This window comes from Camponotus vicinus, unplaced genomic scaffold, assembly GCF_025532165.1.
Source record: "Camponotus vicinus isolate PSW18456_S1 unplaced genomic scaffold, iyCamVici1.0 SCAF_9, whole genome shotgun sequence".
Lineage (NCBI taxonomy): Eukaryota > Metazoa > Arthropoda > Insecta > Hymenoptera > Formicidae > Camponotus > Camponotus vicinus.
The window spans coordinates 2,654,968-2,678,989 of NW_028141981.1; the positions used below are offsets into that span (position 1 = coordinate 2,654,968).

General features: G+C 33.1%; 2 protein-coding genes and 1 long non-coding RNA gene across 10 annotated transcripts in view; 1 reads left to right on the top strand and 2 right to left on the bottom strand.

Annotated features, from left to right (window-relative positions):
• Positions 1 to 699: 699 nt before the first annotated feature.
• Positions 700 to 22,392, top strand: LOC145977217 (monocarboxylate transporter 9). 8 transcript variants are annotated; one of them, XM_083109003.1, is made up of 12 exons: positions 700 to 1,717; positions 1,790 to 2,158; positions 15,883 to 16,186; positions 16,621 to 16,764; positions 16,860 to 17,065; positions 17,201 to 17,429; positions 18,107 to 18,561; positions 18,695 to 18,920; positions 19,009 to 19,184; positions 19,261 to 19,483; positions 19,628 to 19,875; positions 20,012 to 22,392. In XM_083109003.1, the coding sequence occupies exons 2-12, from the start codon at positions 2,060 to 2,062 to the stop codon at positions 20,159 to 20,161; spliced, it is 2,460 nt and encodes an 819-aa protein (XP_082965129.1). In that variant the 5' UTR covers positions 700 to 1,717; positions 1,790 to 2,059; the 3' UTR covers positions 20,162 to 22,392. The 8 variants fall into 8 exon arrangements, with proteins under 8 accessions (XP_082965129.1, XP_082965130.1, XP_082965136.1 ...); XM_083109006.1 differs by lacking the exons at positions 700 to 1,717; positions 1,790 to 2,158 and adding exons at positions 10,168 to 10,921; positions 11,236 to 12,601; XM_083109007.1 differs by lacking the exons at positions 700 to 1,717; positions 1,790 to 2,158 and adding exons at positions 10,168 to 10,921; positions 11,478 to 12,601.
• On the bottom strand, positions 3,275 to 11,098 carry LOC145977225 (uncharacterized). The gene is made up of 3 exons (XR_014440464.1): positions 10,117 to 11,098; positions 8,501 to 8,583; positions 3,275 to 4,776 (listed from the first exon to the last, which is right to left on the bottom strand). It is a non-coding gene; the product is annotated as an uncharacterized LOC145977225 (long non-coding RNA).
• The window catches only part of LOC145977223 (protein arginine methyltransferase NDUFAF7, mitochondrial), a 73,289-nt gene continuing 69,287 nt past the window's right edge, over positions 20,021 to 24,022 (bottom strand). The window contains exon 7 of the mRNA XM_083109031.1: positions 20,021 to 20,123. Coding sequence (XP_082965157.1) covers positions 20,114 to 20,123 — 10 coding nt within the window. The 3' untranslated portion in view covers positions 20,021 to 20,113. The remainder of the gene's footprint in view (positions 20,124 to 24,022) is intronic.

A 24,022-nucleotide genomic window follows, 5' to 3' on the forward strand; every position in this document is an offset into this window, starting at 1 on the left:
ATATTGTGTGTGATATTATGCGGCAACTATTATATGCAGGGGTGTATATAGTGCAACGAGTGTGATTGTTAGAGAGAAAGTATCTAATATCGAACATATGGTATCTTTCTCAATAAAGCACATTTTTCATAATTCTTTTTTCCCCTCTATTAACATACATATTTCATTCAATATTATAAAGTTAAAAAACTTTCTCATATGATTTCTTTTCTCGATTTCATTCCCCTCTTCCTCTCTTTCTTTTTCGCTCCCCATATATTTTCCATCATTTTAATAAAAAGTATCTTTTTACAGAAATAAAGAAAGAGAGACGCTCTTTGATAAAAAGTATCTTTTTACAGAAATAAAGAAAGAGAGACGCCCTTCACGTAACGCATCCCTATAGCCCACCCTGAATTTCCCCGAAATGCCGACGAATTCCGCGAACGCGCTTTCCGCAAATCTTGCTCCGCGGACGCTCCTGACCGCGGGGTTGAATATCGACCCGCGGCGCGAGTCTCGCACGCGGGCGAGCGTGCGCGTGGTCCGCCGAAATCGCGCCGGAGCGCGGCGCGACACCGCGGTGCCGCCGCGTCCAGGGATTGGCGCTCGGGGTGAGCGTGACGGGGATGACGGACAGGCGCGCGTCGCGTCGCGTCGCGTCGGGACGTCCGGCGTCGCGCGAGCAAACGGTAGAGCTCGGCAGGCAGAGACCAGACGGGAAGGACCTAAGACAGGCGACGGCCGGACGGGCGTTTTATTGATTCTGGGGCGCCGCGGCGCTACCCACCCGCGGCGGGGTAGAGCCTGCTGGCGAGAGGAAGCTCTTCTCCCCGACGAGGACGATTTTCTCCATCATCTCTTCATCCTTTTGCACGCCCGAGACCGGCGGCCGATTTTCGCCCGACGTCCTTTCCACCCCACGCGATCGCGTCTCTCGAAATCTCTTCCCCTTTTCTCGCGGTGCAACTCGAAGCCGGTCGGTGGGTGTGTGCAAGGGCACCGTCATCGTCGTCGTCGTCGTCGGTATCAGTCAGCTTCTTGGTAGCGGTCAGGAAACTGGCACGATCGATCATCGTGGAACAACCGCGAAAGTGAAGAAGGGCGAATAACCTAAAGGCTACCGGGAAAGTTTCTCGTGAAATATTCGCGCCGGTTGTTGTCGCAACGTGACAGAAACTCTGAGGGACTCTCAATAATATTTATACGCGAAGGATCTACAAAATATTTACAAAAGGACGGCGAGGATAAAGTGATAACATTGGAAAATCGTTCTCGTCATTGCTAAAGAACCGGTTTCGCGAAGGGATCCGAAGAGATTACGAAAGGAAAATCATATGTTTTACACTATCGTTGAAGTCAGTGCAAGCAGGTTACCGAGATATCGACGAAGTCGAATTAAATCGAAGTTGCCCCAGATACCTCCTCTAGACGTCGCTGTGAAAAATAACGAAAATATATCACCGGCATTCGGAAGCATTTCAAATTCTCACGATGATAACGAGAAAATAGAGAAACGAGGATCACTTTAAATGCTGCTGCGGCTAAATTTTAAGTTTAAACTCTAAAGTTTGTCAGTGGATAACTAATAATCTGTGTGGAAGTAATTTTTCGAAGAAGGTGCGAAGAGAGGAATTTTCGCACGATTCCGCACGATCGATTATTTTCACATTCTTAATCATCGAATTAAAAGTGCGATCGCGAGAAAAGTGCCGAGAAAATTAATCTAACCCATAAGGTGAGGTAAAGTTAATAAGCGCATCAAATAAAAGACAAAAATAAGATACAAAAACGTGAAGCTTGAAAACAGATACAAGGGAGAAAATCGAGAATTCGATCGTTTTTGGAGGACAAATGGACGTAGACGTAACCGAGGAAGCTGACTTCCATAGAATCTCTACCAAAATTTTGATGCCGATGGAAGCGTCGTAAGTCGCCGTTGGGGTTGCGCTGATTCGTGTCGATTATCCGAGAAATCAGTCGATCGGTTTAGGCGCTGTCGACGCCTCGATTTCGACGAAGAAGCGTCCAGAAGGAAAGCCAGGCCCGTCTGTCGTCTGGGAGGTGCTGCGGTGCTGAAATGGGCCCTGCCAGCAGCCGCGAGCAGATTGGCGAGCAAATTGGCGAGGACGATGGCCTGCAGATCCACCCGAAGCCGATGATAGTTGCGAACAATATCGTAAGTATTTCGTTTTTGATCACCTTATTATGGAGACGATTTATGTTAAAAGTTGGAACAATTAATTTAACACATTTTTTTTTCATTGAGAAGAATAAACGACGCTGCTAAAATCAATTTATAAATTCTTTTGAATAAATTAAAATCGTATTATGGTATAAGAAAATAAAAAATATATTTATACTCTATTTACTAACACGAAATACGATTTTAGACTGTGTCAATAACACTCCCGTCGATAATAAGAAATTGTTCTTTGCTTTCTCGTTGATCTAATTCTAAAACAAACATCTGATGACAGTCTAATTTTCCGAAAGATATGCTAGAGTTTTTTTTATATTTTTTAGTATAAAAGCTTATTACAAAGATATACTGCAATTGCATCAAAAATTATCCTTATTTACTATTTCCATATTAATAAAATAAAATACAATGTTGAAATAAATTAATAAAATGTTGAATTAACGAATAATGGAAAATCTTAATCGATAATCTGTTTACTTGCTTTCACTATATATATCTCGATTTTTATTAGGCTAAACAAGAATAAGATAAAAATTGCTTACTTCTAAAGAAAATATCCTGACATCAGCATGTTTTATTTTGAAAAAGATGACCTCTTCTATTTTATTTGATTTTCAAATCTATCCTCAGTTCGAATAAAACCAGATTGATTAGAAAATCGTTCTTTTAGAGTAAGCAATTTTTATATTTAACAATAAAGCATTTTGTTATCATTAAAAATGAAGCAATAAGCTTAATGAGATTTTAACTTTATTATATACTTATAATTAAAGGATTAAACTTATCCTGACTCTATATCTCCAAGAAGTTAAAAACTTTAAATATCTTACTATATTTACCATTTTGTTTTATTATAAAGTTAAATCTTCAAACTCTCTCTCTCAATCCAAATATATTGTTAATAATACATACATAATTTAATTTCATTGTAATTTATTAAAAGTTGAATTAATTATTATGCTCTGGTTATATGATTAATATATGAGTTAAAATAGAAATATAAAAGAGAGAAAATACAAAGAGAATAAATATATTAGGTATATTTGAAATCGAGAAAAGTAATTTATCGGATAAAAAAATATAAGTTGGATATAAAATATAAAATTTTATCTAATTTTATTAAGAATGTCATTCTACAATTTTACTTATTTTTGTCCGATAAGTCTTATCATCTCTCATCTATTTTCCGGTTGTACCATGATACGTACCATGTGTATCTCTATGCGTAAGTAATATTTGCATTTCCTGCAAAGCTTTAACGTCAATGAAATCATCTGATTCTTGCAAACATGAGAAACTGCGGTAATATCACATTAAGATAACGTTATCACAATTAATGCAGTGCATATCGCGTTAGAAAAAAAATATATATTACCATCATAATATCCGATAATCAAAATAATATAGTAGTTTTTATGGAATAAATTACGCGCAACGTGTTGATAAGAATCATAACGAAAAATCATTGCGTCTTTTTCTCGTTCTTAACAAAAAATAGAAACTTTCTGCTATTCGTGCACATAATTATTATGTCATTATTATTTAATATAATTTATCATAATCCGCATCTTGATTTGCTTTAAAATTTAATAGTTCTGACAGCATTGCGACAAAAATCGATGTATACACGAGGAGAATACTATTATATATATGTATGATACTACATTTCCATTATGCATTCTTTAATTAAGAGAAATTAAGATATATATATCTTTTGGCCAATTTTTAAAATTTCCTTAACGAAAATATTTTATTAAATATTTTATTTCTCAATAAACATTCTTTTATATTCACATGCTATCGATTTTAATCAAAGTATCCACCGATAAAATTTTCTCAACATCCTAATACATACTATATACTACATATACATATTTAATAATTGAAGCCATATTAGCTATAGAGATCCTATATCTCAGAGGCTTGATTACCACGATCGTTTACACGTGACGATTAGATAATCTTGACGTAACCGCAGGGAAAAAAAGGAGAGAGGGAGAGAGAAAGACATTATACCTAAGAAACGCGTCACGGACTCCTGTATTCGAAAAATATACCGCGACTAGTATATATGTAGAATTTTGCATTCTCGATGATTCGAGCGATTTTATTCGCACGAGCGCGTACCCGTGAGTAATGTGTCGCCGGGCGCGTTTAGAGAAGCGCGGGGGCGAGAAAGACGGATGATTAAGATTGGTGGATGCAGCGTGGGGAGACGGGTGAAGAGGAAATACGGGGTACACGGAGCGAAATGGCAACAACGATGACGATGACGACGATGATGACGGGGATAAACGCGGCAAGATGCGCGACGTTCCCCAGAGTGGGGAATCACGGATGGACTACGGCGTCCTGCGTCCGTGCGATTAAGTCGCTCGGTGATTGAGCGAGCGCATTTTGTCGCGCGTAGCGCGTATTCGCGTTTCGCGCCGTGTTAGCCTGGTTCAGCTGCCGACGCCTCCTCTTCGCGTGTGTATCGCGCGCGGATCAGGTGCCGTGGCTCTCGTACCATCTCGCTCATTCACGTCACATCGCCCACGAGGGTGCATTCGCCTCCGATTAACAGTACAGAGAGGTACCGTCAATTATGTCGCCTAAAAATAATAAGGTAATCACAATGGTTGCTTGTAAAATAGTTTCGAAATAGTGTGTTGATATAGTATAAACATAATTGCAAGTGTTTATATAATATTATAAATCGTTATATAATATTATATAATTGCATATATCAGTAACACCGCAATTATGGAATAATTGCAAGTGTTTTTTTAATATTATGATATAATCGCAGACATGTCCAAAATGTCATTAGATAATCGCGATATTATTTTTAGAAATTAGAAATTGAATTTTATTTTATTTTTAATATATAAATTAGAAATTTATATATTTGTAATTATCATATTTTTATATCATATGTTCGAATAAGAAGAGATTATTTTCGTATATTGATAACATCTCTCTTTCGATATCTGAACTCAAATCCAAATTATATTAATTCCTGATAATCAATATGCAAATTATTGACATAATAGGAAATACCATAGCAATAACATTATTCCAAATTATTTTAATAATATTAATATTAGGGTTCATCAAAAATATCATTCGCGATAATGATTAATGGTAACTCGATATGCAATTTCGTATTTTCTATTCGTATAAAATTTGTAAAATTTGTAAAAAGCAATTATAATAGAAAGCAGTGTCTTCAATTTCGCAGTATCATTCTTCTTTCGCGAAGGATATACCGAATTTCGCGAACAATAATATACTCCAAATATAGTCGGCGTATTCTTGAGTGATCTCATGTCTCCGCAGCGTTAGCAGGAATTTGAATCGAACCGATAGCGAAGCAACGGTGTATGATTATTTCTGTGGGCGTAATCCAATTTTTATATTTCTTCTTCAATGGAATTTCATTATAATAACATATCGCATTTATAACAACAACGTATAATTATGTATTGACGTAATTAGTTTTTATGTTTATGTGGAACTTCATTTCCTGCGTTTAAAGTCCTTTAGATTATCGTTATTTGTTTGAAAAGTTTTGCTTCATGATTCATCACAATTTCCTAATACTTGCTGTTGATATGTATTCAGATATCAAGAGTAAATTAACTTGGAATTTAATAGATAAACTTGAAAAAATATATATAAAAGTTTTCTCATCGTTGACTCGAGACTATGTTAGACTTATATTTTTGTTTGTGTAGTCGTATTGTTTTACGGCGACTCGACATTTTGTATTATGATTCATTCGTCGTTAATATAATATATTCTGCGAATATAGATATACATTTCCAGACGGTTTACGCACTGTTACTAAAAGATAGGAAAGATAAATTACGCGTATAATAAATGCAGAGTAATGGTGAGGAAAGTCAATTGCGTGTGAACAATTAAATGTTTGCGAGCTGAATCGTGGAAATGATTTTCTCTTTCCAAATTACTAAATATTAAATTTGCTGCTTTTATTTTTGAAAAATCTCAAACATAAAATATATATTGTTCGACAATCTATATTATACATTTTGTTTAATCTTATCTATTATAAATATAAATAACATTCTAGGAGTATAAAATATGAGATATTTTCCATATCTTATCTAAAGTGAACTCAAAAAGAAAACATATACGTAATTTAATAATACACTATAGAACATGATAGCATATTTATCTAAAATACATTTCTTGCGCGTGTTTTTTGACAATCACTTGTCGATTTTCGCAAGATAAATGATAAAAATGTGCGTAACGATTGAACAATCGCGAAATACGCGAGTGAAAGTGGGTTGTAGGCTGGTTGACGAGGAAATTTATAATGTAACGCCGCAGTCCCGACAAAAACACAATATTATATTCCGGATGATACGCTACATCGTTTCCATGCGTATAATTCTTTTCTCTCTCCTTTGTTATTTCTCTTTTATTTCTTTCGCCGCATTTATCAGGAACATTATATTAATAAATATGTTTATTTACAAGTATCCTCTAGTAAAAGCTTTTAATCCCAAAAAATGCAGAAGAGCGATCCGAGAAGATACTTTCCTGAATTGAGACTGATTTCTATCTAATTTTTGAATTAGAACGCATTCCTAAGACTCAAAAGATTAAGATCTATTTTGTTTAATTTTTTTATCTTTTAAGTGTTATGTTATTGAACTCCTTATCATTCGCTATCGAATAAGAGGGATTCTCGGATTCACGGTTGTTTAACTGATAGATATGACATCGCATTTCTGTTTCATTGTCATATTATTTTTCACTGATTAAACTCTCCATCACATTAATAATTTTTAACAGTGACAGATTTTTTTGCATAAAGAAGGTTTCCACGAGCTAAATTAAAAATTTTATAATTATTGTTTATAACAAAAAAATATAAAATACACATTCTGCGAAAAAGGTATTTTGATATCATCAATAATATCGTAGATTTATGCAAGAAGTTTTATTATTTCAAACTAGTGAAATTTTCTCACATCTTACAATTTTAATTGTAAAAGCTTTCGCTTACTGATAAAAAGTTTTTTTTTTCCAACATGCCCTTTCTACGACGACCACATTGAATGTAATCAGCGATTGTTTGTCTGAGAATACAGTGCGGAAGCGCCCAGACTTTGTTATCAACAGGCAGTACAATCCAGTAAGGTTGCAGTAATTAGAACGCATGCACAAACAATACTAATGTGATTCATCGGATGTATCCGAGAACGTTGCTCTTCCCTTTGGACTGCGTTTTTTTATCGCAATTTCAAATATCACAATCGTAAGCAAATAGCAATAACGAGTTCACGAAGAAAGAATAGATGATATCCCATACTCGATAAATAATGATCGATTCTTCCTTTATCGTTTGAAATGGCTACTTCAATTTTTATCAGTTCTTGTAACTCTTCCGAACAAATTATCAGACTGATAAACACCGCATAAATGAGTAACTTTAAAACTGTTAGAATCATCAATCTCCTGCTGTGAAGTATTTTAACTTTGTTATAACGTACATTATTAATTATCACAATCTATCCTAAACATATTTTCTTTGAAGAGAATAATCAATATTTTTAATTAAATATTCATAATTTAATAAAAATACTTTCTTATTAAGAAAATTATATTAAAAATAAATTATAAATTAAAAAATTTTATTTTATAATGTGCTTTTCTTATTGAGAATCTTGAAAATTTTCAAGAAAAAACTGTACAAAATCTGGAGAACTGAAAAGAAAATTAAAGCTCCAACAGTAATTTGTAAATTTATAAATTTATAAAAAAAAATTCAGCTTTTGTTTTTCCTAGAAATATTTTATATCAAATTATAACTTGAAATTTTAAAAATAGTAAAAAAAAACATTCATATTTCAATCAAGATAATTATTATAAAATAATTTATATATTTGAAAATTCTTAAAATATATGAATATGAACCATAATATATTAGCAATTTTATATAAAATTTCAATTAAATATCAACGCGTGAAAATCTATAGCTGGACTTTCTTGACGGACATATCTATTATCTCTTGGTGCGCTTTCATGCCACGGGAATTTACTAGAAAACTTTTCCGCAGAGATGAGAAGCAGATGGTATTTTCAGTGTCGGTGTCTTCGGCTCTAATTGTCGCTGGTTATTATCTAATTAATTCATAAGCGTCATCAGTCGCATGAGCATCGCGCTGCGCTGCCAGTGTTTCGCGTGATCGGAGCTCGTGGCCGCGTTTCGACCAAATTTATGAACATTGTGTGTGTTCTGCGATTATTCCACTCATCTTACATTTCGCCAACTGGCATCGTTAATGAACGTCCTCTCACCGTGATCTTTACGTTAACAGTCCAAGGGAAACGAGCTTGTAGTCACGTAGATGCAGGCTATGGCCGATTCGGCGGATCAGCATCTGGAATATATCATCGTAAGTTTCATCTTTGAGATGCGATTGAAGACCTCGCAAGTAGATAAACAGCCCATTAAGACTTTAAGTCAACTTCGAGAAGAAGAGAGAATCTGTCTTTATAAATTTCCTTATATTTTTACATTTCTTGAATTATATGAAAGAGATTTTATATATATTATTTATTATAAGAGAATTTATTAAAAGATTCAATATATGTATAAAAAGTATAAAAGAATTACACACACATACACACACACTTTTTTTAACTCTAAAATTACTTCATAATATAAATTTTTGGCTTTATCAAGTTTTAATTATCCACCTATAAATTTAGTCAAATTCGTCTAAAGCCCTTTTCAATTGAGAAGTCTCAATATTTAATGCCTTGTTATACGAGAATACCACAGTGAATTATAATGACTCATTCACTAATTGAAGCGAAAATAAATGCGTCAAATATTAACTCCTTCAAAAATAGGCCTATAAAATTACTCATTTAATCAAGTTGTTACTTCTCATTTATTTTTTCTTCAGTCCCAAACAAAACTATTCGCGAGATTATTACTGGATGAAACTGGTACTTTTGTCTTCTAACTATATGAGAAGGAGAGAATCTAAAATCTGATTTTTTTAAAGATCCCAATTCTAAAATATGCAATGATAAAATATTTAAATTATATTCAAACGCACACGCATATACGAATATTCACAATACCAAGAAACATATTATAATTCGGAGCAATGTGTGTGTGTGTGTATGTATAATAGAATTCAAGATTACAAAAGTGCAAAGCTGTTATTTCTCATTTATTTTTCTTCTAATCCCAAACAAAACCAAGATGATTACTGGGTGAAACTGGCATTTTTATAACTACGTTAGAAGAAGAGAATCTAAAATCTGATTTTTTTAAAGATCCCAATTCTAAAACATGCAATGATAAAATATTTAAATTATATTCAAACGCACACGCATACACAAATATTCACAATACCAAGAAACATATTATTATTCAGAACAATGTATGTGTGTGTGTGTATATGTATAATAGAATCCAAAAGTGAAAAGCTGTTATTTCTCATTTATTTTTCTTCTAGTTTCAAACAAAACGAAGATTATTACTGGGTGAAACTGGTATTTTTGTTTTATAACTATGTTAGAAGAAGAGAATCTAAAATCTGATTTTTTTAAAGACCTCAATTCTAAAACATGCAATGATAAAATACCTAAATTATTATATTCAAACGCACACACAAATATTCACAATACCACAAAACATATTATTATTCAGAGCAATGTATGTGTGTGTTTGTATGCATAATACAATCCAAAGTTACAAAAGTGAAATTCATAAAATAAATGTATATGCATATGAGAACTAGGGTTTCAAAATAATGCAAAACGTCCCTGTTAAGAAATTAGCGGATGACGCGGATCCCTTGACACCATAGAGCGAATACATTTCACCGTGACGCGCCACGCAACTCGAGTCCGAGTGGGGAACGCACGCGCATAAACGAGAGTGTGCGTAAACATGCCTTTCGGTGATATGTAGGTAGATGAGTTTCGCGCAGTGCCGCGCTTTGCTTTGACCTGGATCATACGTTCCGTCTTCTGCGCAAGATTAATCAAGCCGTGATGCTGTCAACGTCAACGTACAACTTTGGAAGAATCGTCTTTTAAATCAATATCTGGCAAAATGTTGGTCATCGCAAAACTCGATTTGCTTCGAAAACGTCGCGTTACATCGAACATATGATTTTCCTCGGGAAATTACGCTTTAAATCGCGTATCAATCGTGTCAAGTGGCGGTCTGTTCGCTTCGGCTCGCTCTGAGAAATCGAGATTGCTGATTTTCCTCTTAGTTAGAGCTCGTGACGGACAACATCGTGATCGTTTTCACTTCTTGATGCGCGGTAGCAGAAAAAACAGAGGCTCAATTTAAGAAACGAAACACAAGGAAGGACGACCCGCGCTTTATTCGCGGAAGTTCGACGAGCTTCGACAATCGCCGCGCGAATATAAATAGAATCTGCCGTGCTGCGCCGCGGATATTCTCGATATAGTGCTACTCTGGACGAATATTAAGGCGCTGCATCGTTCTTGACAATTGCGCAAATTGTCAGTGTCGAGAAAGTTCGATCAACGAGATTCGAAAAAGCACCAGTGAATTACCCGCAATTATCCGCGATCGTTGCACGTGAGTGTATCGAGACGCGCTTCAGTGAAGGGCTCTCGACTGTTTTGCGCAGAAAGCTTAAAGATGTATCAGGATTAACGCAGAAATACAGGAAACATCGATTCTATCGCGAAGAAATAGATTCAAAACTGAGGAAAATGAAAGTACGGGAAAACTGAATAATTGGACGAATAATACACGAGCATCGTATTATTTTCTTTCGACGTCAGTGAAATACGCGGGCGCCAATCATTCTCCTTGAACGATGCCCGTGACAGGAGCATATTTTTTTACGCCGAGTCGTATTTTTCTCTTTGACGCGAAAATACATCGGAATTTGCTTAAAGAAAACTAAAAAGGAACGCTAAACTATTTTTAATTCTTTTAATTCTGTTTGTGTTTTTCTCTGTTTTTCGAAAATTTTATCTCATTTTTTCCAGAGTTTTTTTTTGAAGGGAAGATATTTATTAAATTTCAGAAACTTATCATTGGAAGGATTGGGTTTGATGGTTGCATTGAATGCGAGAAAACATCAAATACATTCTCGTTGCATTTTTAAAGTGCTCGCAATCGTTTGATTGATTCTTGACAGACAGAGTTTAAGTATCCGAACAGAAGTGGCGTATTATATCGACGTGAGAAAACGCGACAAAAGAAGAGGCACTAGACAAAGCGCTCATCGCGAGTACATTGTATTGCACATGCATCTTTTGTTCGCAGCACGTGAGTCACTTGGCACGTGCGCACTTTGAGAAGAAACATTACTGCGCAGTCGTCACGGATATTGCTTGGCATCTTTTCACCGAGAGAAGCTAACTTCTTTTTAAATTTAACTTCAAGAAAGGCAATAAAAGAAAGATAAGTAAGACAATTTTGTGAAAGTTAAAATTTGGAAAAATAATATTTTAAAAGCAAATACAAACAAGATACATGTGACGAAGAAATTCAAATTGCAGAAATTAATAAAATTATCCAACTTCACAGTCAATCTGCCTTAAGACACAACAGAAATAAACATAAAATGAAAAATAATTTCTGACAAAAGACAATTCGCACTAAAAAGAAAAGATGGGAGCAAGTGAAGAAAACTGACATACGGAGAAACTTATTTAATCCTTTTGTCGGAATTAGACAATATTTAAAAAAATAACTTCCACAGAGAAAGAAATTTGAAAAGTGTGCGTGAAAAATCAACAGCTGTATTGCAGGAAAAACTATTTATTATATATAGCGGCTATATCGAGGACATCCTCGTATCTTGTCCTCAGGGCGCTCTCCTTGGAGCATCGAGGAGGTCGAGGGATCATTCTCCCACCATTTCTACCTCGCCGAAGCAAGTTATCGGATACCGACGCGGCGTGCGCTGCGCGCGATGGCGATGGCAGTGCGCTAAGCGAGCGAGTGCGCGAGTGCGCCAGTAGTACAGTCGTAGTCGACATGGCAGCAGATTACGACGAGTGAGATTCTAGACGGGCGGTTTGGCGGGCCGGAAGGAGAGAGAGAGAGAGAGAGAGAGAGAGAGAGAGAGAAAGAGAGACAGTGGTGATAGAGTGAAAAAAAGTGTGGAAGAAACATAAACGATAAAGCGGAGTACAGAATCTGCCGAGGATAAAGCCGCTCTCGCGAGCGAAGAGAGCGGCGCCGAATCGCTCGTGTCGCGTCGAGCGTGCTCGAAAATAGAACGCTGTTTTGAGCGAAAAGAGAGGAGGAAGCTGCAGGAAGGGAAAAAGGGCGCCGGAGAGAGAGAGAAGAGCGATTGACGGTTTAAGGCGGTTCGTAGAATGTCGCGCGTGTCACTCAACAAGTCGCAGTACGGCTCGCGTCGCGTCCGCAAGATCAGCTCGGTACGGTTTGTATATGGATATAATTGTGTGTTGGTGTGTGTTGTCGGTTATATTCAAAAATCTATCCTTCTTTCCTTTCCATCTTTTCGCTTCTCCGAATACTGGAACGCAATGATCTCATTTCCTACGTGACTCGTTTATTGCCGGATGCAGCGGTGTAATCAGCGACTACCTAAGCCTGAGCAAGCAAAAATTTAAAAAAAGATCTGAAAAACGTACAAAAAGTATCGGAATATTTTTTGAAAATGTCAGATCCTTCCATGTTACTCCATTATAGATATATAAAGGAGAAGCGTTATATAGATCTTTGTTGCGAACAATGAAAATTTCCTCGTAAAAGTTACTCTGTTGGAGTAAAAAAATTTACATTACAGTCGATGCATTTCTGCGTGTTCTACATTTCGTATTTCCGTTGTCGATTTCTACATAATCTATCCAAGTGTGTCGTTTATTTTTATTCGCGTGCATTTTTATGTAGTTTTTCAGCCGTGCTGGATGATAATCGTTTTTATGCATCGTCTATAATTACTGGCGCAGTCGCACAATACAAAGTTCTTTACGAAGAAAGGTGACATGTGACAGCCTTGATGGTTGACTGGCGATTACCCGTGACGAAAGGATACGCTATTGCATTTGTACGCACGATCCGTAACGCACTTTGTGTACGCATTATAATGGCGCGTAACATAGTAATACCGTGTGTGCAATAGTAATACCATGCTAAAAAACAGCAAGGTCAAATGTGAACGTGAGCGATTCCTGCGGTGAGCTTTGTGCGTCTCGTCGTCGGGTGGCGCGATCGGAATGACAGCGCGCGATCAGCTGATCAGCTGTGACCTTCCGTTCGGCCAAGTCATCCGCGCGAACGTAAACGGGAGCGCACGCGCTGCATTTAAATTCGTCTTCGCGGCCGCGGTACGCAAAGTCGTTGATCCAAGTCTACAAAAATGGAATTAATTATACTAATTATATATATATCTTGTAGTAAGATATACAGAAGCGAGATATGTATATTACAGTTTCGCATAATTTTTGCTAATCTTTTCTATCAAGTAAATCGATATTTACTAACTTTACGATGGTACATATAATCGAAAAATTGCATAATTTTATGATATTTTATCATTCTTATTATATCTAATTTTGCTGGAGAATTAATAAAATTATAGAGAAGAATCATTTGGCTAATATTATTGAAATACTAGTAATTAAAATAATTGCTTATCTTCTGATTGTTGAAATAATTAATACAAAATTTAAATATTAAATGCTTTTATTAATTCTCGTAATTCAATAGTCTCATGTAATTATGTTATAGAAGACTTATAAATGTTAAAATGTTGTCGATTAATCGTATCGCGTAGGTGTTGCTCGATATTTTCCCTCCTCGATATTAATATCCCCATATATTTTTTTATTAAAGTTCATGATTGAAATTATTATTTGATTGAATATTGTAGCATTTGACACAATATATCTGAGATTTAAATTAAAATGATATATTTGATAATTGAATAAATTAATATGTTTTATATATAGCTTTAAGCAAATCCACTATCTGTTTGCGAAAAATCCATTAAATAAAATCTTAGATACAAAAAGCTGTATTTATAAATTTTTATTTATTATTAAAATCAATTTGATATACAAGTAGTACAATTAATAATAATTTAAAAATAATAACATGTACAAGATGTTTCAGAAAAAAAGTCACAAAATTTTATAATATATAATATTTGACAAATATAAACAAAGAAATCTTAATAAAAAAATATAATTAAAATTACTTATTGAAGCATTGTGCATATTTATATTATAAATATTCATAAAAAATTCAAATATAAATTTTATAAATTATGAATTTTCGATTGAAATGTCAATAACGTTTCTAGATTTTCTATTATGTACATTTTCAACAATATTCGTTTATGTAAGAAAGCACGCCTTTAATAAAACTAATTTATCCGATGTGTTTATATAACACTGATAGCGAGCCTATCGCGACGTATCCTATCTCCATCATCGCTTTTATCTCAATAAACATTAGTTTTAATGCACCTACACATTTATATTAATCCCTCTTTTTCTCTCTTCATGAAAAAGCATGCGTGTAGTAAAAAAATTTTTTAAATTATTCACTCTAATTAATTATCGTTTTTTCATATGAGTCATATATTAATAATTTAGCGATAAATCCAATTATATTATAGGAGAAATGCAATTTGAATTGAAAATAATTTTTCTTTATCAATTTGATTCTAGCGATACATTATATACTATATTCTATTATATTCTAGTGATGCTATATATTATTTAGGCTCGCCTTAGAGACTGATTAATTCACAATAGCTATTTAATATCTATGCTAGCATTTGCGTTATGATATCATCCTATCATTATAGCACTCTTCTTATGTTACACTCCGCGATAATTTCTGGACCATTAACAAAATCACTGTCATTGAGTCGAGCATATTTTTGCACATGCGCGATTTGTCGGATTTTTTTCATTATGTGTAAAAAAATAAATTTATTATTGGTTGAATTTAAAACATGATTTTAAATTATCTTTCCACGTGTGATTTCTTTCAATGTGCCGAAATAATATCGCATTTTATTGTATGTGATCTGAATGATAAGGAGTCTAATCGACAACATTTCATAAGTCAGTGATTACAGAAATAAATACTTGTTCGTGCATCGTCACGAAAGAAGACTTTTTCTTAGAGCATTCAAGGTGAACTGCAAGTCTCATTCAAGGCGAAAGCAACGTATTCGTGTTGCGAAGTATAAGACAGTATCTTCAATTATATGCATTTTCCGGTTTTTCTGCGAAATTATTAGTTTGCAGTTCAGATTGTGTCATAAAATTATCTGTACTAAATTATTGGAGCATAAAAAATTTATATTGCGAGATGTATAATAAGAGAGCTGTAATTTATTCAATTTCTATCATATTTCAACAATATAAAATGCAAGATTATAATATATGATACAGATAATAATACAAAATAAATAGCTGAAATTAATATCAATTATTCTTTTCTCTAACCGCTTTTTTTATAATATAAAAATTATTATTTAATATATATATATATATATATATATATATATATTTTTTTTTTTTTTTTATATATTATCTTTTATATGTTATTATATATTATATAATATTATATATATATATATATATATATATATATATATATATATATATATATATTTAAAATGTTATTTTATATAAATTTGCAAAAATAAAAATTATATTGTTATGCTTCTTTTCAGACGGAGAGCGAATATTCTGTAGAAGAACAATCGAGATTAACGGGAGCCGATGGACCGGGTGGCGATGAAGCTTCGCCGGAAGATGAGGGAGGTTCGCTCTGCGAATACCATGATATACCACCCCCACCTGATGGTGGTTATGGTTGGGTGGTGGTATTTGCATCGTTTATGTGTAACATGATAGTGGATGGTATCGCCTATACGTTCGGCGTCTTTCTAGGAGAGTTTGTTAAATACTTTGCGGAAGGAAAAGGCAAAACCGCTTGGGTCGGCTCGTTGCTATCTGGAATGTACCTTAGCGCTGGTAAGATGGATACGATATTTCCAAAATCACGGATTTTAAAACATTGGTTACCAAAAATATATTTTAATATCTCCTATTTTATATCAAAAGTTAATTTTCTCTTCATGAAAGGTTTGTTTATAAAGATATAATTACCGAAAGATATTTTAGTATCAATATATGAGAATAATCAAAGCTTATCTCTTAATGAAAGTTTTGTTTATGAAGATATAATATTACTGAAAGATATTTTAGTATCAATATATAAGAATAATCAAAGCTTATCTTTTAATCATCTGCATTTTATCTTAGTAAAAGGAAATTAAATTATTTAGTCAGAATTTAAATTAAAGAGGCAATTAAAACAAGTTGTAATAAATATATATATATATATATATATAAAATAAATATATATATATATATATATATATATATATAATCTTTTTTTGTCATAGGCCCTGTCGTCAGTGCTTTAACGAATAAGTATGGTTGTAGAGCAGTATGTATGGCAGGAAGTTTCTTAGGCGCCGCCGCATTTGTACTTTCAACATTTTCAAGCAGTGTAAATATGCTTATGTTGACTTACGGAGTTATGGGAGGTGCGTAATAATCTACATTTTTTCGCCATATTTGCGCAATTATTCTTTACGCCTCGCCAGTTTCTTTCTAGTTTATATATATATTGCTCTTTTAGGAATTGGATTTGGTTTGATATATCTACCCGCAGTAGTTTGCGTAGGCTATTATTTTGAAACCAAGAGATCTTTAGCTACTGGTATCGCTGTATGCGGGTCGGGATTCGGCACGTTCGCGTTCGCACCTCTCGCAACTATGTTACTGGAAGCATACAGCTGGAAGGGAGCAAATTTAATCCTGGCTGGCCTCATCTTAAATTGTGCAGTAAGTAAACAGTGAAATATCTCACTCGTGTTATGCTTTGCTACTTTGCTTGTGTAGGAGCAACAACGCGTTAAATTAATCGAGATATATCTGATATATCTCGTATATCTGATAATTCTAACAGATGATTTTTAGGTATTTGGTGCCATGATGAGACCTTTGGAATATCCGAAATCTTCTTCCGTTAAACCATTGTTACAAAGAATGGCCGAGGAGAAGAGATTTCAGATGGAACGTGGTAGTATCGGTGGCTCTTATTTTATGGTACAATTGCCAGACGGATCTATGGAAAAGAGAATGAAAATGCCCATCAATATTGATCCTGGTGTTCATTCCAGCTTCAATTTAGACCAATTAGTGCCTGGTAAGAAACTCTTTGGCGATTCGTATATATATGCTGTTATAATTGTGAAGTCGACACAAGTCATAAAAATATAAAAAATCAAGTTAATTTTAATTTATCGTAATTTATTCAGATAGATAACGAGCCAAAAATTACTTTTTTTATTTTTTAAGTTGTATTTTCTTTATTTTTAAATTAATTATATTGTTTGTTTTTTATATAGTCTTATATATATATAATATGTTATACAAAATAAATAGTAAATATAAGCTTCATATAAAAGATTTTAAAAGATATTGCATATTCTTATGTTATATATTCTTAAAGCATATATTTTAATTTTGTGTATATATATTACATAAGATATAAAATTATATAAAGGTAAAAGAATATTAATTAGGAAGAATTTTCATTAAATTTAATTAAATTTTAATTAAACTTTTATTTAATTTATTAATTATATTTTTAAGGATATTATTAAAAAATATTCTCAATATACAAAATTATCTCTTATTTAATTATCTCAGAATAAAAATATGTTACTTATATCGTTTTCATAATGACAATTACGCCTCCTCGAATAATCGAGATAATTATCATGTCGATTATATGAAGAGATATACCTGTCATCATAAAAAACAATATAATACATAAGAAATACATAAGAAGTATTTCATTGAATACCCATAATATTAAAGGAACTCCTTTAACACCAGTTCCAACGGTACCAACCCTTCCGACTATATCCGAAGTGAAGGTGCAAGAGCACTCTTCTAGTGGACATACTAGTGATAGTGGCAGTATGGATTTAAAGAATATTTCGAGTAAATCTAAAAACAAGAATATCGACGAAACCAAAGATGCCAAGGACGCGGAGAAGCCCGAGAATGAATTTAATAAGACGATAATCCCCAGAAACGCATCGCAGCCAGCTTTCACGACCCATGTTCAAGGTTTGCCTAAAAACGGCTCTGTGCCATTCTTCGATAGAATTCGTAAAACGAGTACCAGCGAGCGCTACAAGCCTAGCCTTAGTGCAATAAAAAACTCTAGGACAACGCTTAATTCTAATGGAGATATCAGAAAGAGCTTGCATCTGAGACTTTCCACAAGTAGTATGCTGGGATCGCGAAATAATAACGCTGAAGTTGATGTAAGTTTATACATTTACAGATTTGAATGTTTTATCTTACGAGAGAGAATACGTTAATTAGATTTATGCATTGTTAGACAAATTAGTCGTATATTTCTCTTAATTTAATAATTATAATATTTGTTTGTACTAGGATGGTGAGAGTATTACTTTTACTACCAGTAAAACTAGTATCCCAAAGGAAAAACCAATGATGGTCCGTCCCTTATCGAGAAAAGATATTTTCTACAGCGGTAGCGTAGTCAATTTACCAGAATACCAAAGCCAGAAATCTCTCGCCAATTATCGTCAAAGTGTTATATCTATTCCTAAATCTGTACGTGGTGACATGAAGGACATTGATATTGAGAAAGAGCAACGTATGTATATACATTGTTTCCGATATCAAAATTCAATCGATATTATTAAAAATTTCAAAAAAAGCTAACATAAATTTTCATTTCTTAGAACCTTTATGTCCTTGCTTGGTATTACCCGACTCATTTAAGGAAGCTCTAGCAACGATGATGGATATGTCCTTATTGAAGGATCCTGTTTTTCTTCTAATTGGTATTAGCAATGTGTTTGGCATGGCTGGATTATATGTTCCTTTTGTATATCTGGTGGATGCTGCGGTCTTAGATGTACGTTATTTATTAATATTCATTATATCGCGTTGCATAATACTATGCGATCAACTATGTTTTATTTTTTTTTAAGGGGATTGAAAGCAATTCTGCATCGTTCTTATTATCCATCATTGGAATAACGAACACTATAGGTCGTGTAGCTTGTGGATATGTCGCCGACTTTCCGCAAGTCGATTCCTTACTGTTAAACAATATTTGCTTAATTATATCTACAATCGCAGTAGCCGCAACACCATTTTGCCATACTTACGCTGCTTATATTATCATGAGCATATTTTTCGGAATAGCAATATGTAAGTATTTCAACCGTACAATTATCTAATATCTATGTCTGGAAATTATTATTATTTTTAACTATTAAAATGTGATATTTGTATAAATTTGGTCTTGAATATATTTAATATTTTATCCTTATATGTAATTTTATAATTTTTCAGCTGGGTATATCTCGTTAACATCAATCATTTTGGTGGATCTCTTGGGATTAGATAAATTAACGAACGCTTTCGGCCTTTTAATTCTGTTCAGAGGGGCTGCAGCTATAGTTGGGTCACCTTTAGCAGGCGCTGTTTACGACGCAACGCAAAGTTATAGCATCCCGTTTTTCATGGCAGGGTTTTTCTTCCTTGTAAGCACTGTTACTAGTTTCATGGCCCCTGCTATGAAACGGTGCACTACACCGCAGGTAAAAATATATAATTTGTACTAATTCTTTCTTTTTAATAAAGATTATTTTATAAAAGTAAATTATAATAATATAGCATCCAATACGTGTTTGCACTTAATAGGATTTAATCGCATTAATTATTCTATTGTTGTAGACTCTACCTGTGATATTAGATACATTGACGCCAATTGACGAAGATATTGAGGAAGAGAACGAGGAGGACTTACCGGAAATAATAGAAACTGCGCCGTCACCCTTAGAACCACCTGAAAAAGAAATCAAGCAAATAGAGTCTGTTTTATAAATACTTCTGATCATCAAGCAAATAGAGTCTGTTTTATAAATACTTCTGATCATTTTTAAATCGATAAAAATCGCCTTCACTCCGAGCCACACTGTGATAGGGCTGCTACTTTAAAGTCTCAAAAATGTACTTCTTTGTTACACATTTAATCGATAAAGCACAAATTAGTGGCATACCTGATGGAATTTTTATCGTAGTTACATACTTAGATTTGTATATGTTTTCTTGTTTTTTTTTCTGTTTTTTATTGAAAATCGATATTACATGAAATCCCATCAGGTATAGATACTTAATTGCCTACATGTAATAATGAAAAAAATGATAGAACGTTTTATTAACCTAATCAGTATCGATTCAGCAGTATATATGTATAAATATATATATAGAAAGAGAGAGAGAGAGAGAGAGAGAAATAAATTTAAAAAGATGCTCTTATACCGTGCATATCGAATAATCTTGAATAAATTATTAATCTGCATCATAGGAATATAATATTAAATAATTTGAAAATTCTATAATACACATAACTATATATATACAAGGATCGGTCAATGCGTCGTTAATCAGACTCGCTCATTTTAACCATGAGGCTTAATAATGTATAAATAAAGAAAATCTATGTATTTTATATTTATTAATTGTAATGTACATATTTTTATTTTGCGAAAGTAACTCCTGTATAAAACACCGATAATGTATTTTAGTCTAATCAATGTACGATTGACCATCCTTCATCGAAAAGATCCCACCTATGATCTGTCGTGTTAGTTAAATCTATTTTTGGCCACATCCAAAGATGTAACTTGAATTATTGACAATTCAAAGAGATATTTTCTTGCATATTTGTGACAAAATACATGTATGTATGTATATGTGTGTGCGTGCGCGTATGTACGTGCATGTGTGCGTGTTTTTTGCATGTGTTTTGTGAGTACATATGCATACATACATTTATATGTATGCACGAAAGAAGGAATGTGAATTATTATTTACATGCAACAAATATATCGTTGTGTTGCACAGTATAAAATGTAAATAATTTATAGAGAATTATAAAATGATAATAACGAACTCTAGAATTAAGTCAAGTGAAGTTTTTCGCTCGCTGAAAGGTTTCGCAATTAATATATTTGTTAAAGGACAATTAACGCATTGTTAGGTAGACTAAATAATATATTAATTATCCGGAGAAACATAGAATTCTTATTTGATCAATGTATAAAAATACGTCTCGCCTGTTACAACTAGTTTATATATATAGATTTAATCGTTTAGTGAATGAAATTGACTGTGTCGTGTAAGATAGCACTTACCAAGCACATTAAATAATACAAAACTAATAAGAACTGAGGTGTCCCACGCGATATGCCAAGTGAGTGTAAGCGTTTCTTGTGCGAATTATATGTAATTAATTTTCTTACGGCGACGAAAATCATTATTGAACATGATTTGCGTATGTACGCCTACAAATGTACACACAATAAACACATATATGTGCGTATATAACACATTATTAGTATGCGATGCTATGCATACTTATACATAGATCGAGGAGATCGTTGGGAATCTTGTTGAATGGCAAGAATACGCATATATTTGTATATATGATTTTGTAATAATTAAATGTGTTTATCGTTACACGCGCGATTGTGGGTAAAGAAGAAAGAAAAAAAGCTAAAGAAAAGAAGAAGAATTTTGCTATAATGAAAACCAACAGTGCTATTATAACTATTTGCCACTGCTGCTGCTATCGCTATTACACACTTATCATATACAATTAAAATATTACCGTAGTACAATTATACAAACGCACGTTATTTACGTTTCCATTTCACGATCATGTTGTGCAAAGCAAGAAAAGTAAGAGGAAAAGAAATTATGTTTTGTGATTACAATCAAACGCGATTATAGAACAGGATGCATGTCTGCATCTACAAAAATGCGTGTATACACGCGTGCACGTGCGTATTGTGACAAAAATCTCCCGCAGAGAGTTACATTATTAGATGATATAAATATCGATGTACATGCGAGCATGTCGCGTGACGGTTCACACGTGTATGTTCAATATATATGTACGTGCGAGACGTATGAGGCGGAACGCACTTTACGTGCGTTACATGCACAGTGACATGTGTGCGACGTGCACGCAATGTGCACACTCACACGTAGAGAGATATTGTGGCGACGCGCGCAACGAGCAGAATATATATTATTATTGAAAAGAAAAATCGAGATATATTTGTTATTAAATATTATTAAATATAATAATATTAAATATTCACACACTTATACATATTTTACATATATGTATTCAATATATTATATATTGAATATTATGTATATATATTCAATATTATATATATATATATATATATATATATATATATATATATAATATTAAATATAAATTATATATAATATATATAAAAATATAAATAATATATATAATAATAAATTATATATATTATATATATTATATATAATATTAAATATAAAATGAATTCATTTTAGAAAAAATAAATTACCCCAAATTTTTTATTTTTGAAGATATAAATATTCACTAAAACATTAAAAAACTACTGTAAAAAGATATTCTAATTACTACTATGCTGATATTGAGATTTTGAAATATTTTTTTTATATTCGAATGTATGTTTATGTAAAATTACATACATTAGAAACAAGTATCTGTTTTTAATGTTCTCCGCTTTTCGGAGTAAAATTTTTTTTTTTTTAATTTTTTTTAAAAAGTACGTGATTCAATTAAGGAATCGAAGTATTCTAATAGACGCGAATTATGTTTTAGGTGTACTATATATATATATAGTTGCACTAATTATCAAGCACGACACTTCAACTCTCGAACATTACACTGGAGTCCGACAGATTCTATAGTTTTAATCTTCTGCTATTTTTCTCTGGACTTTTCTCTATCTAAAATTAATTTTTAAAAATGTAAATAATATCTAAGAAGGGGAGAAAGTTTTAAGTAGACGAAATATTTTTTTGATGAAAATATCTTGAAAATTTTACGGATCAAGAGAGACGCGATAAATATTTATGAACTTTATGATAGACGCTTATAACATATTCCTTATACAAGATTAGAGATTTTCTTATATAAGACATATATTCTATAATATATTATATATATTCTATAAAAGTGGAAATCCACATACCGAACTCTAGTATGATGTTCTAAAATCAGGTGGGAGCGTAGCACCGCAGTAGATAGAACGTTTAGCGCGAACATAATACACCGTAATGGCTACTAAATATGTTAGTATAGATAGATAATAACACGAACATTGTATTAACGCGCGTACACAAAATCGCTAATAATGCAATCCAGCGAATTATTTGTCGAAGATTCATCTGCTCATGACACGCCACACGGTCCACACTCTCATAATGCGATATAGATTGCCGCTTACTGCCACACTATTCTCTCCGTGTACGAGCATAAAAAAAGGAACGCGTGCGCCCTACTCCGTGCGTATGTTAAACATATGATATGGTACAAAGAAGGACAAATGTATTAGGTAACGTTTATCGAAAATTGAGAAGAAGAATTATGACTTTTTATTATTGAAAAACGCGTTTATTTTTTGCATGTATACCCCCACATATCCAATATTATCCAAGAAAAAATCATCGACTTTCTCGAATCATGATTCTGTATATATCATGTAAATATCGAAATCGCTTCGTGGCATGTAAATGGCGCACAGATCGGAGAAGTAAATTATCAGCAATAAATTATTACATCAACTTATATTGTGTTATATTGCACGGGTTTCGTTTTTGCTAAATTATCGAATAAATCCTCTCGATTTATCAATGCATAATATCGAATAA